This window comes from Oncorhynchus nerka, linkage group LG22 (genome assembly GCF_034236695.1).
Source record: "Oncorhynchus nerka isolate Pitt River linkage group LG22, Oner_Uvic_2.0, whole genome shotgun sequence".
Classification (NCBI taxonomy): Eukaryota; Metazoa; Chordata; class Actinopteri; order Salmoniformes; family Salmonidae; genus Oncorhynchus; species Oncorhynchus nerka.
In genome coordinates, this window is record NC_088417.1 from 75,293,367 (window position 1) to 75,306,604 (window position 13,238).

Consider the following 13,238-nt stretch of genomic DNA (forward strand, 5'->3'; position numbering starts at 1 on the left):
GGACAACAAAGTCAAGGTATTGGAGTGGCCATCACAGAGCCCTGACCTCAGTCCTATAGAACATTTGTGGGCAGAACTGAAAAAGCGTGTGCACGCAAGGAGGGCTACAAACCTGACTCCGTTACACCAGTTCTGTCAGGAGGAATGAGCCAAAATTCACCCAACTTATAGTGGGAAGCTTGTGGAAGGCTACAATTTAAATACTAACTAAGTGTATGTAAACTTCTGACCCACTGGGAATGTAATGAAAGAAAGAAAAGCTCAAATAAATCATTCTCGCTACTATTATTCTGACATGTCACATTTTTTAAATAGTGGTCCTAACTGACCTAAGAATGTTTTTGGCTAAGGTCTATGTAAACGACTGACTGGACTGTATCCATAAAAATTATGCCAGCTGAATCATGATTTCGATTGGCTTAAAAACGCTGCCTGCCTGGCTGTCTGTCCCGACATGTTAATTACTACGAGACAGTAGGAGAATACTGAAAACAATGTTGCAAATGTCAGTGAGACAGACAGCAAGGTTCAAACAAATCTCTGGTGTTGGAAACTAAAATGTTAATGTTGCCTTAAAGAAATGTGAGATCATGTCTACATGCTTTTTAATAGTCGATATCAAGCTTATACGTTTCTTGACTGAGATGAGACGGTGGATTGTGTAGTCAGATGGAACAGAGTAAATAGGACTATTTAATGTCATAGCTTCAGCCGGTGGCAATTTGTGGAATGCATTTTTAACCAATCAGCATTCAGGGTTAGACCCAACCATTGTACAATGTCCTTCAAACAATGTGTAGGCAGGTTGCTTCGGATTCACACCATCTCAAGCAACCTAATTCATACTCTTCGAGGAGGTGCTCCCACAATGTGATTTTTACTGCATACAAGGTAATGTATTGCCTGCTTTCCACCCCACACTAAGACATTATTCCCATATGGTCTTAGGTTGACCAATGAGGTAAGTGTTTGTGTGACATCACATCCCTATATGAACTTACCAATATTAATCTCGTCATCTGTCAGGGAATCACCAATGAAGTCGAACTGGAACACGTTGAGTGTCTGGGAGAACTTATGAACTGCCACAGAATAACCTTAATTAAAAAAAAAACATTTAGCATATTATCAACACAATCTACATAATTTGGTAACAAAAATAGTGGATGTATTAGGAATTTATAAATTAAACTGATTGTTATTTTGATGATTGCCAAATATTGAGCTTAAATGTGTATGTTAATCCTACAGCTATTGGATGCAGTAATCATGAGCCCATGAACCAGAGTTACACTGTTAGCACTGAGGCGGTGTGCCCTAGTAGGAAGATCACTTTGTGCAGGGTGAGCTGCACAATCAAGTCGACTTCTGATAAGCTTCACAGTAAAGCATTTTTTTTAAATCAAGCAACCCAGAAGTGCTAAAAATAGGCTGCAAATGTTAATATGGGCTAAGAAACAAGGTTCATGAACTCAATAACTTGCTTGTAACAGATGACATTCATATTGTAGTTATAACTACTAATCCAGTTTAGCAGCAATATTAACCAGGTGAAATTGTGTCATTTCTCTTGCTTTCATTGCACGCAGAGTCAGGGTATATGCAACAGTTTGGGCTGCCTGGCTCATTGCGAACTAATTTGCCAGAATTTTACGTAATTATGACATAACATTGAAAGTTATGCAATGTTATGAACTTCCGGGTTGGAGCGAGCGGTCGCATTCGCACTTTGGTCCGCAGGTTGTATAACTTTTCATTACATTTCATTACATTTCACTATAGGAGGCGCTCCGCACTGCTAAAGCTAACTCTCTCTCCTCTGCTCTCATCCTTCTAGACCTATCGGCTGCCTTCGATACTGTGAACCATCAGATCCTCCTCTCCACCCTCTCCGAGTTGGGCATCTCCGGCGCGGCCCACGCTTGGATTGCGTCCTACCTGACAGGTCGCTCCTACCAGGTGGCGTGGCGAGAATCTGTCTCCTCACCACGCGCTCTCACCACTGGCGTCCCCCAGGGCTCTGTTCTAGGCCCTCTCCTATTCTCGCTATACACCAAGTCACTTGGCTCTGTCATAACCTCACATGGTCTCTCCTATCATTGCTATGCAGACGACACACAATTAATCTTCTCCTTTCCCCCTTCTGATGACCAGGTGGCGAATCGCATCTCTGCATGTCTGGCAGACATATCAGTGTGGATGACGGATCACCACCTCAAGCTGAACCTCGGCAAGACGGAGCTGCTCTTCCTCCCGGGAAGGACTGCCCGTTCCATGATCTCGCCATCACGGTTGACAACTCCATTGTGTCCTCCTCCCAGAGCGCTAAGAACCTTGGCGTGATCCTGGACAACACCCTGTCGTTCTCAACTAACATCAAGGCGGTGGCCCGTTCCTGTAGGTTCATGCTCTACAACATCCGCAGAGTACGACCCTGCCTCACACAGGAAGCGGCGCAGGTCCTAATCCAGGCACTTGTCATCTCCCGTCTGGATTACTGCAACTCGCTGTTGGCTGGGCTCCCTGCCTGTGCCATTAAACCCCTACAACTCATCCAGAACGCCGCAGCCCGTCTGGTGTTCAACCTTCCCAAGTTCTCTCACGTCACCCCACTCCTCCGCTCCCTCCACTCGCTTCCAGTTGAAGCTCGCATCCGCTACAAGACCATGGTGCTTGCCTACGGAGCTGTGAGGGGAACGGCACCTCAGTACCTCCAGGCTCTGATCAGGCCCTACACCCAAACAAGGGCACTGCGTTCATCCACCTCTGGCCTGCTCGCCTCCCTACCACTGAGGAAGTACAGTTCCCGCTCAGCCCAGTCAAAACTGTTCGCTGCTCTGGCCCCCCAATGGTGGAACAAACTCCCTCACGACGCCAGGACAGCGGAGTCAATCACCACCTTCCGGAGACACCTGAAACCCCACCTCTTTAAGGAATACCTAGGATAGGATAAAGTAATCCTTCTCACCCCCCTTAAAAGATTTAGATGCACTATTGTAAAGTGGCTGTTCCACTAGATGTCATAAGGTGAACGCACCAATTTGTAAGTCGCTCTGGATAAGAGCGTCTGCTAAATGACTTAAATGTAAATGTAAGAATATTTAGACTTAGGGATGGGATGCCACCCGTTAGATAAAACGCAAATTAATTACTTAAAAATCATACAATGTGATTTTCTGGATTTTTATTTTAGATTCCGTCCCTCACAGTTGAAGTGTACCTATGATAAAAAATTACAGACCTCTACATGCTTTGTAAGTAGCAATAACTGCAAAAATCGGCAGTGTATCAAATACTTGTTCTCCCCATTGTGTGTGTGTGTGTGTGTGTGTGTGTGTGTGTGTGTGTGTGTGTATATATATATATATGAATGAGATGAGTAATGCAAGATATGTAAACAATAAAAGTGACATTATTAAAGTGACTAGTGATCCATTTATTAAAAAGTGGCTAATGATTTCAAGTCTGTATGTAAGCAGCAGCCTCTGTGTTAGTGATGGCTGTTTAACAGTCTGATGGCCTAGAGATAGACGCTATTTTTCAGTTTCTCTGTCCCAGCTTCGATGCACCTGTACTGACTGACCTCGCCTTCTGGATGGTAGCAGAGTGAACAGGCAGTGGCTCATGGTTGTTGTCGATTATTGTTTTGGCCTTCCAGTGACATCGGGTGTTTTAGGTGTCCTGGAGGGCAGGTCGTTTGTCCCCGGTGATGCGTTGTGCAGACCACCCCGCCCTCTGAACAGAGCCATGCGGTTGTGGGAGGTATAGTTGCAGTACCAGACGGTGATTCAACCCGACAGGATGCTCTCAATTGTGAATCTATAAAAGTTTGAGGGTTTTAGGTGACAAGCCACATTTCTTCAGCCTCCTGGAGGTTGAAGAGGCGCTGTTCCGCCTTCACCACACTGTGTGTGGATTGACCATTTCAGTTTTCCGTGATGTGTACACAGAGGAACTTAAAACGTTCCACCTTCTCCACTGCTGTCCCTTCGATGTGGATAGGGGGGTGCTCACTCTGCTGTTTCCACAAGTCCACGATCAGCTCCTTTGTTTTGTTGACGTTGAGTGAGAGGTTGTTTTCCTAACACCACACTCCGAGTGCCATCAACTCCTCCCTGTAGGCGGTCTTGTCTTTGCTGCTAATTAAGCCTACTACTGTTGTGTCATCTGCAAACTTGACGATTGAGTTGGAGGCGTGCATGGTCACGCAGTCATGGGTGAGCAGGGAGTACAGGAGGGGGCTGAGCACACACCCTTGTGGGGCCCCAGTGTTCAGGAACAGCAAAGTGGAGATGTTGTTTCCTACCTTCACCACCTGGGGCAGCCTGTCTGGATAATGTGTGTGAAATGCGAAGTATATATTCTGGGTGATTTAAATATTGACTGAATCTCATCAAGCTGTCCACTCAAGAAAACTTCAAGCTGTAATCAGTGCATGCAACCTGGTTCAAGTTGTCAGTCAACATACCAGGGTATTTACAAACACCACAGCAATTAAATCAACATGGATTGATAACATCTTTACTAATGCTGCAGAAATTTGCTTTAAAGCAGTATCCAAATCCATAGTAGTGATTACAATATAATAGCCACATCTAGGAAAACCAAAGTACTAAAGGCTGGGCATAATATAGTGTATAAAGAGGTCATACAATATATTTTGTAGTGATTCATATGTTGATGATGTAAAGAACATTTGCTGGTCTGTGGTGTGTAATGAGGAGCAACTAGATGCTGCACTTGGAACGCCCCTTTTGCCAGAGTGCATAAAACCCCTCGTGAAGAATTAACGTATCAGACCAAGCAAGCGGATGGTGTTGAACCGGATGTCATGAATGGTTAGAATCTAGGAGACCAGAAAAACATGGAGCGTGGCTGTACGTTGAAATGGTAGGAATTTAAATCTCTAGAGATCAGTACATTGCAGGGTTGCTACAGGCGTGTAAAATGGTTCTAGCTCTACATCAGACCAATGTGACAGACCGTGTGAGCTGAAAGGTACGAAATGGTTAGAAATGCTGAAACTCTCTCGAAGAAGGCTACACAGGAACATTCAGTGTGCAGCTGTTTAAGTACTTTAGTCTAGTAAACTCGACCAAGAACCACCGGTTGGGACTTTGAAAGATCCATTCTAACAAACACTTCCTCTGGAAGAGCTGGTCTAATATACACTCTGAGACAGAGAAGCTACAGCTTCAAAAGACATGGTGACCTCTGGTGGACAACCAGAAACTCTCGAATTACTCCCCATAGATGGATTGAGTGTTTTCAACAGACACAGCAAACCCATACACACGTAAATATGTACATTGCAATTCTTTCGAATGAGTGGCCGTTCATGTGCAAAGTATTTGCATTAATAAGCTTACTTATTAAAGATCAGGGATACTATCAAGAGCAGTGTGCGGTTTCCTTTTTCATTCATCTTGTTCAACTGTTGCCATGCACCTGCAAAACGTTTTACTTAGATGTGCGAGGGCCTATTGAAAGTATTTGCATTACCATGAGCATAGTTATCAGCTGTATGTATGTGGAATTCCTTTGTCTCTCCCTTTCTTTTGAATCTGACATTTTGTGTAACAAGCAGTCATCTCCTTTTAGTCCACTAGGGACTTTTCATTGCATTGTGTAGTAATCAATGTGTAAGCTATCCTGTTTGTAATTCTGTGTGATTATTTAGTTAGTAAATAAATAATTAAGCCAATTTGTATATTGCTGATTCATAATTTATGCTAGGGTTCATGCAGTTATCCAAGAGTTTTGCGACATTCAGAATGAGACTGATAAGGTAAATATGAATTAATGAATTGACTGTGACTGATATAAGATAAATATATATCTTTAGAGTTTAGTCAGGAGATAGTAACTTGTTAAATAATTTTTCCCGTGGTGCCCCAGATTACTACTTCATTGTTATATGATTAATTTAATTGTGTAATAATTGAATGTGGTATGTCACAATCAACCACATTAATGATTGTCACGACAGCAAGTTGAGGTGACTAAACTGCTTGGAGTTACCCTGGATTGGTCAAAACATATTGATAAAAATAGTAGCTAAAATGGGAAGATGTCTGTCCATAAAAAAGCGGTAGTGTGCATTCTTAACACTATCAACAAGGCAGGTCCTACAGGCCCTTGTTTTGTCGCACCTGGACTACTGTTCAGTAGTGTGGTCAGGGACTTGGGAAAATTGCAGCTGGCTCAGAACAGGGCAGCACGGCTGGCCTTTAAAAGTACAAGGAGATCTAACATTAATGACATGAATGTTAATCTCTGATGGCTCAAAGTAGAAGAGAGATTGTCATCATTATTATTTTTCGTAAGAGGTGTTGACAAGCTGAAGGGACTGAGCTGTATGATTAAAATACCCATGCACACCCCACAAGACATGCCACCAGAGGTCTCTTCACAGTCCCCAAGTCCAGAACAGACTATGGGAGGAGCACGGTACTACATAGAGCCATGACTATATGGAACTCTATTCCACAACAGGTAACTGACGCAAGGAGTAGAATCAGATTTTAAAAGAAAGTAAAAATACAACTTATGGAACATTGGAAACTGAAGTAACACAAACATAGGCACAGACACATGCATACACACGATAACATACACACTGTACTGTATGGATTTTGTCTAGTAGATATGTGGTAATGGAGTATGGGCCTGAGGGCACAGTGTGTTGTGAATTCTGTAATTTATATATCGTAATGTTTTTTAAAATTGTATAGCTGCCTTAATTTTTGCCGGACCCCAGGAAGAGTCGCTGTTGCCAGGGATCCATAATAAATATAAGTATAGTGTAACGTGGCAAGGAAACAAAGAACTTAGTAGATTTATCTTCTTCAGGAAAACAGCTATAATGTAAGAAAGAAATATCCTTATGTTGTCATCGGGTAACAATGATTTATTTTCTAAGCTACAGAACACAATATACAGCAGGTTTTTAAAAGGAACAAAGAGTTTGTGTACTTCGTGTTTTCATTTTTCTCCAGCTAACTAATTGGCTAGATGTCAAGATCAAGCTTAGTTAGAGCAGAGACATTCAATCCCCTCCCCTCCTGGATCAAGAGCCCTGTTGCCCAAATGTATTTTTTTATATAGCGCTCCTTGTGTGCACATTTGGATATACCGTATGGTACAGAAAAGGTATGACAATCTGGATACCTCCCAACCCTATGCTACCGACGTAAATCGGCCGAAGTGGTTCCAACAGGCTCTTCCGTTGCGCCGCCGCCAAAGACCCATCTGCTAGCCCCGGCCTGCTAGATGTCTGAATCGCCGTGTCTCCAGCTCGCCTAGTGTAGTAGTGACTACCGAACGACTCCCTGACTCACCTATTGCTACTCATTGAACCCTATGGTCACTCGGCTACACATGAATCTCCCGAATGTCAATATGCCTTGTCTAATGCTGTTTTGGTTGGTTATTATTGTCTTATTTCACTGTAGAGCCCCCAGCCCTGCCCAATATGCCTTAGGTTGTCTTTTTGTCCCACCCCCCTCACACGCGGTGACCTCACCTGGCTTAACTGGCACCTCTAGAGACAAAACCTCTCTCATCGTCACTCAATGCCTAGGTTTACCTCCATTGTACTCACATCCTTCCATACCCTTGTCTGTACATTATGCCTTGAATCTATTCTTCCACGCCCAGAAATCTGCTCCTTTTACTCTCTGTTCCGAACGCACTCGACGACCAGTTAACCTTTAGCCGTACCCTTATCCTACTTCTCCTCCTCCGTTCCACTGGTGATGTAGAGGTTAACCCAGGCCCTGCAGCCCCCAGCACCACTCCTATTCCCCAGGCACTCTCATTTGTTAACTTCTATAACCGTAAAAGGCTTGGTTTCATGCATGTTAACATCAGAAGCCTCCTCCCTAAGTATGTTTTATTCACTGCTTTAGCACACTCCGACAACCCTGATGTCCTAGCCGTGTCTGAATCCTGCCTTAGGAAGGCCACCAAAAATCTAGAAATGTCCATCCCTAACTACAACATTTTCCAACAAGATAGAACTGCCAAAAGGGGCGGAGTTGCAATCTACTGCAGAGATAGCCTGCAGAATTCTGTCATACTATCCAGGTCTGTGCCCAAACAATTCAAGATTATATTTTTAAAATCCAAGTTACCAGAAAAAAGTCTCACTGTATCCGCTTGTTATAGATCCCCCTCAGCCCCCAGCTGTGCCCTAGACACCATATGTGAATTGATTGACCCCCCCCCCATCTACCTTCAGAGTTCATACTGTTAGGTGACCTAAACTGGGATATACTTAACAACCCGGCCGTCCTACAATCTAAGCTACATGCCCTCAATCTCACACAAATGATCAAGCATCCTAACAGGTACAACCCTAAATCCGTAACCATGGGCACCCTCTTAGATATCATCCTGACCAACTTGCCCTCTAAATACACCTCTGCGGTCTTCAACCAGGATCTCAGCGATCACTGCCTCATTGACCACGGCTCCATTATGGACGCAGGCAAACGACCACCCCTCATCACTGTCAAACGCTCCCTAAAACACTTCAGCGAGCAGGCCTTTCTAATCAACCTGGCCCGGGTATCCTGGAAGTATATTGACCTCATCCCATCAGTAGAGGATGCCTGGTTGCTCTTCAAAAGTGCTTTCCTCACTATCTTAAATAAGCACGCCACTTTAAAAAAAAATTGAGAACTAAGAACAGATAGCCCTTGGATCACCCCAGACTTGATTGCCCAGACTTGACTGCCCAGCACAAAAACATCCTGTGGCGTTCTGCATTAGCATCGAATAGCCCCCGCGATATGCAACTTTTCAGGGAAGTCAGGAACCAATATATACAATCAGTTTGAAAAAGCTAGCCTTAGCTTTCCTAACAGAAATTTGCATCCTGTAGAACTAATTCCAAACATTGTTGGGACACTAAAGTCCATGGAGAATAAGTGCACCTCCTCCAAGCTGCCCACTGCACGGAGGCTAGGAAACACTGTCACCACCGATAAATCTACGATAATCGATCATTTCAATAAGCATTTTCCCACGGCTGGCCATGCTTTCCACCTAGCTTCCGCTGCCCCGGTCAACAGCTCTGTGACCCCTGCAGAAACTTGCCCCCCTTTCCCCCCGACCCACTTCTCCTTCACCAAAATCCAGACAGCTGATATTCTGAAAGAGCTGCAAAATCTGGCTCCCTACCAATCAGCTGGGCTAGACAATCTAGACCCTCTCTTTCTAAAATGATCCACCGAAATTGTTGCAACCGCTATTACTAGCCTGTTCATCCTCTCGTATCGTCTGAGATCCCCAAAGATTGGAAAGCTGCCGCGGTCATCCCCCTCTTAAAAAGGGGGAGACACTCTAGTACCAAACTGTTATAGACCTATATCCATCCTGCCCTGCCTTTCTAAGGTCTTCAAAAGCGAAGTTAACAAACAGATCACCGACCATTTCGAATCCCACCGTACCTTCTCCACTATGCAATCCGGTTTCCGAGCTGGTCATGGTGCACCTCAGCCACGCTCAAGGTCCTAAACAATATCATAACTGCCATCGATAAAAGACAGTACTGTGGAACAGTCTTCATGGACCTGGCCAAGGCTTTCGACTCTGTCAATCACCGCATTCTTATTGGAAGACTCAATAGCCTTGTTTTCTCAAATGACTGCCTCCACTGGTTCACCAACTACTTCTAAGACAGAGTTCAGTGTGTCAAATCAGAGGGCCTGTTGTCCGGACCTCTGGCAGTCTATGGGGGTGCCACAGTGTTCAATTCTCAGGACGATTCTTTTCTCTGTATATATCAATGATGTCTCTTGCTGCTGGTGATTCTCTGATCCACCTCTACGTGGACGACATCATTCTGTATATATCTGGCCCTTCTTTGGACACCGTTAAACCTCCAAATGAGCTTCAATGCCATACAACACTCCTTCCGTGGCTTCCAACTGCTTTTAAATGCTAGTAAAACTAAATACATGCTCTTCAACCGATTGCTGCCCACACCTGTCCGCCCGACTAGCATCACTACTCTGGACGATTCGGACTTAGAATATGTGGACAACTACAAATACCTAGGTGCCTGGTTAGACTAAACTCTCCTTCCAGAATCGTATTAAGCATCTCCAATCCAAAATCAAATCTAGAATCGGCTTCCTATTTCGCAACAAAGCATCCTTCACTCATGCTGCCAAACATACCCTCGTAAAACTGAGTATCCTACCGATCCTAGACTTTGGTGATGTCACTTACAAAAGTCTCCAACACTCTACTCAGTAAACTAGATGTAGTCCATCACAGTGCCATCCGTTTTGTCACCAAAGCTCCATGTACAATACCCACCACTGCGACCTGTATGCTCTCATTGGCTGGTCCTTGCTTCATATTCATCGCCAAACTCACTGGATCCAGGTCATCTATAAGTCTTTGCTAGGTAAAGACCCGCCTTAGCTCACTGGTAAACATAGCAACACCCACCCATAGCACACGCTCCAGCAGGTATATTTCACTGGTCATCCCCAATGCAAACACCTCGTTTGGATGCCTTTCCTTCCAGTTCTCAGCTGCCAATGACTGGAATGAATTGCAAAAATCTGAAGCTGGAGTCATATCTCCCTCTCTAACTTTAAGCATCAGCTGTCAGAGCAGCTTACCGATCACTGTACCTGTACACAGCCAATCTGTAAATAGCACACCCAACTACCTCATCCCCATATTGTTATGCATCTTCTTACGCTTTTGAGGGCAAACTCAGCTTTAGGTTCAGCCTACTCCGCTGGACCCAGTATTTCTACTTGCAAATCTAACATCCGGCGCCAACAGAGATGGCCGCGTCACGTTCCTAGGAAACTTTGCAGTATTTTGTTTTTTTTATGTGTTATTTCTTACATTGTTACCCCAGGAATTCTTAGGTTTTATTACATACAGTCGGAAGGAACTATTGGATATAAGAGCAACGTCAACTCACTAACATTACGAGCAGGAATATGACTTTCCCGAAGCAGATCCTCTGTTTGACCCACCGCCCAGGACAAAGGATCGGATCCCAGCCAGCGACCCAAAACAATGGCGCCGCAGAAGGGTCAGACAGAGCGGTCTTCTGGTCAGGCTCTGTAGACAGGCACATCGCGCACCGCTCCCGAGCATACTACTTGCCAATGTCCAGTCCCTTGACAACAAGGTAGACGAAATCAGAGCAAGGGTTGCCTTCCAGAGACTAGCGTTCTTTGTGTCAAGGAAACATGGCTCACTCGAGACACGCTATCGGAGTCGGTACAGCCACCTGGTTTCTTCACGCATCGCGCTGACAGAAACAAGCATCTCTCTGGTAAGAAGAAGGGCGGGGGTGTATGCCTTATGATTAACGAGCCGTGGTGTGATCATAACAACATACAGGAACTCAAGTTCACCTGACTTAGAATTCCTCACAATCAAATGCAGACCGCATTATCTACCAAGAGAATTCTCTTCGATCCTAATCATAGTCGTGTATATTCACCCCAAAGCAGACACATCGAAGGCCCTGAACAAACTTTGACTCTGTAAACTGGAAACCACATATCCTGAGTCTGCATTTATTGTAGCTAGGGATTTTAAAAAGGCTAATCTGAAAACAAGGCTCCCTAAATTTTATCAGCATATCGATTGCGCGACCTGGGCTGGCAAAACTCTGGATCATTGTTATTCTAACTTCCGCGACACATATAAGGCCCTCCCCTCGGCCTCCTTTTGGAAAAGCTGACCACGACTCTTTTGTTGTTCCCCGCCTATAGACAAACTTAAAAAGGAAGCACCCGTGCTCAGTTCTGTTCAACGCTGGTCCGACCAATCGGATTCCACGCTTCAAGATCGCTTTGATCACGTGGACTGAGATATGTTCCGCATAGCGTTGAACAACAACATTGATGAATACGCTGATTCGGTGAGCGAGTTCATTAGCAAGTGCACCGGTGATGTCGTACCTACAGCGTCTATTAAAACATTCCCCAACCAGAAACCGTGGATTGATGGCAGCATTCGTGCAAAACTGAAAGTGCAAACAACTGCTTTTAAATCAGGGCAAGGTGACTGGAAACATGACCGAATACAAACAGTGTAGCTTTTCCCTCCGCAAGGCAATCAAACAAGCTAAGCGTCAGTATAGAGACAAAGTAGAGTCGCAATTCAACTGCTCAGACATGAGGTATGTGGCAGGGTCTACAGTCAATCACGGACTATAAAAGAAAAACCAGCCCCGTCGCGGACCACGATGTCTTGCTCCCAGACAAACGAAACAACTTCTTTGCTCGCTTTGAGGACAATACAGTGCCACTGACACAGCCCGCTACCAAAACCTGCGGTCTCTCCTTCACTGCAGCCAATGTGAGTAAAACATTTAAACGTGTTACCCCTTGCAAGGCTGCAGGCCCAGAAGGCATCCCCAGCCATGTTCTCAGAGCATGCGCAGACCAGCTGGCTGGTGTGTTTATGGACATATTCAATCAATCCTTATCCCAGTCTGCTGTTCCCACATGCTTCAAGAGGGCCACCATGTTCCTGTTCCCAAGTTAGCTAAGGTAACTGAGCTAAATGACTACCGCCCCGTAGCACTCACTTCGATCGTCATGAAGTGCTTTAAGAGATTAGTCAAGGACCATATCACCTCCACCCTACCCGACACCCTAGACCAACTCCAATTTGCTTACCGCCCCAATAGGTCCACAGACGACGCAATCGCAACCACACTGCCCTAGGACCCTGGGTCTCGACCCCGCCCTGTGCAAATGGGTCCTGGAATCCTGACGGGCCGCCCCCAGGTAGTGAGGGTAGGTAACAACATCTCCACCCTGCTGATCCTCAACATTGGGGCCCCACATTGGTGCGTTCTCAGCCCTCTCCTGTACTCCCTGTTCACCCACGACTGCGTGGCCATGCACGCCTCCAACTAAATCATCAAGTTTGCAGACGACACTACAGTGGTAGGCTTGATTACCAACAACGACGAGACGGCCTACAGGGAGGAGGTGAGGGCCCTCCGAGTGTGGTGTCAGGATAATAACCTCACACTCAACGTCAACAAAAACAAAAGGAGATGATCATGGACTTCAGGAAACAGGAGAGGGAGCAGCCCCCTATCCACATCGAAGGGACAGTAGTGGAGAGGGTGGAAAGTAAGGTCCTCGGCATACACATCATGGACAAACTGAAATGGTCCACCCACACAGACAGCGTGGTGAAGGCGGCGCAAGCAGCGCCTCTTCAACCTCAGGAGG

At 45.2% G+C, this 13,238-nt stretch overlaps 1 protein-coding gene across 2 annotated transcripts in view; it reads right to left on the minus strand.

Moving 5' to 3' along the window:
• The window catches only part of LOC115105740 (oligophrenin-1), a 51,167-nt gene that overhangs the window by 31,477 nt on the left and 6,452 nt on the right, over positions 1–13,238 (minus strand). For both annotated transcript variants that reach the window (XM_029628073.2, XM_029628072.2), the window contains exon 2: positions 1,002–1,097. In XM_029628073.2, coding sequence (XP_029483933.1) covers positions 1,002–1,097 — 96 coding nt within the window. The remainder of the gene's footprint in view (positions 1–1,001; positions 1,098–13,238) is intronic.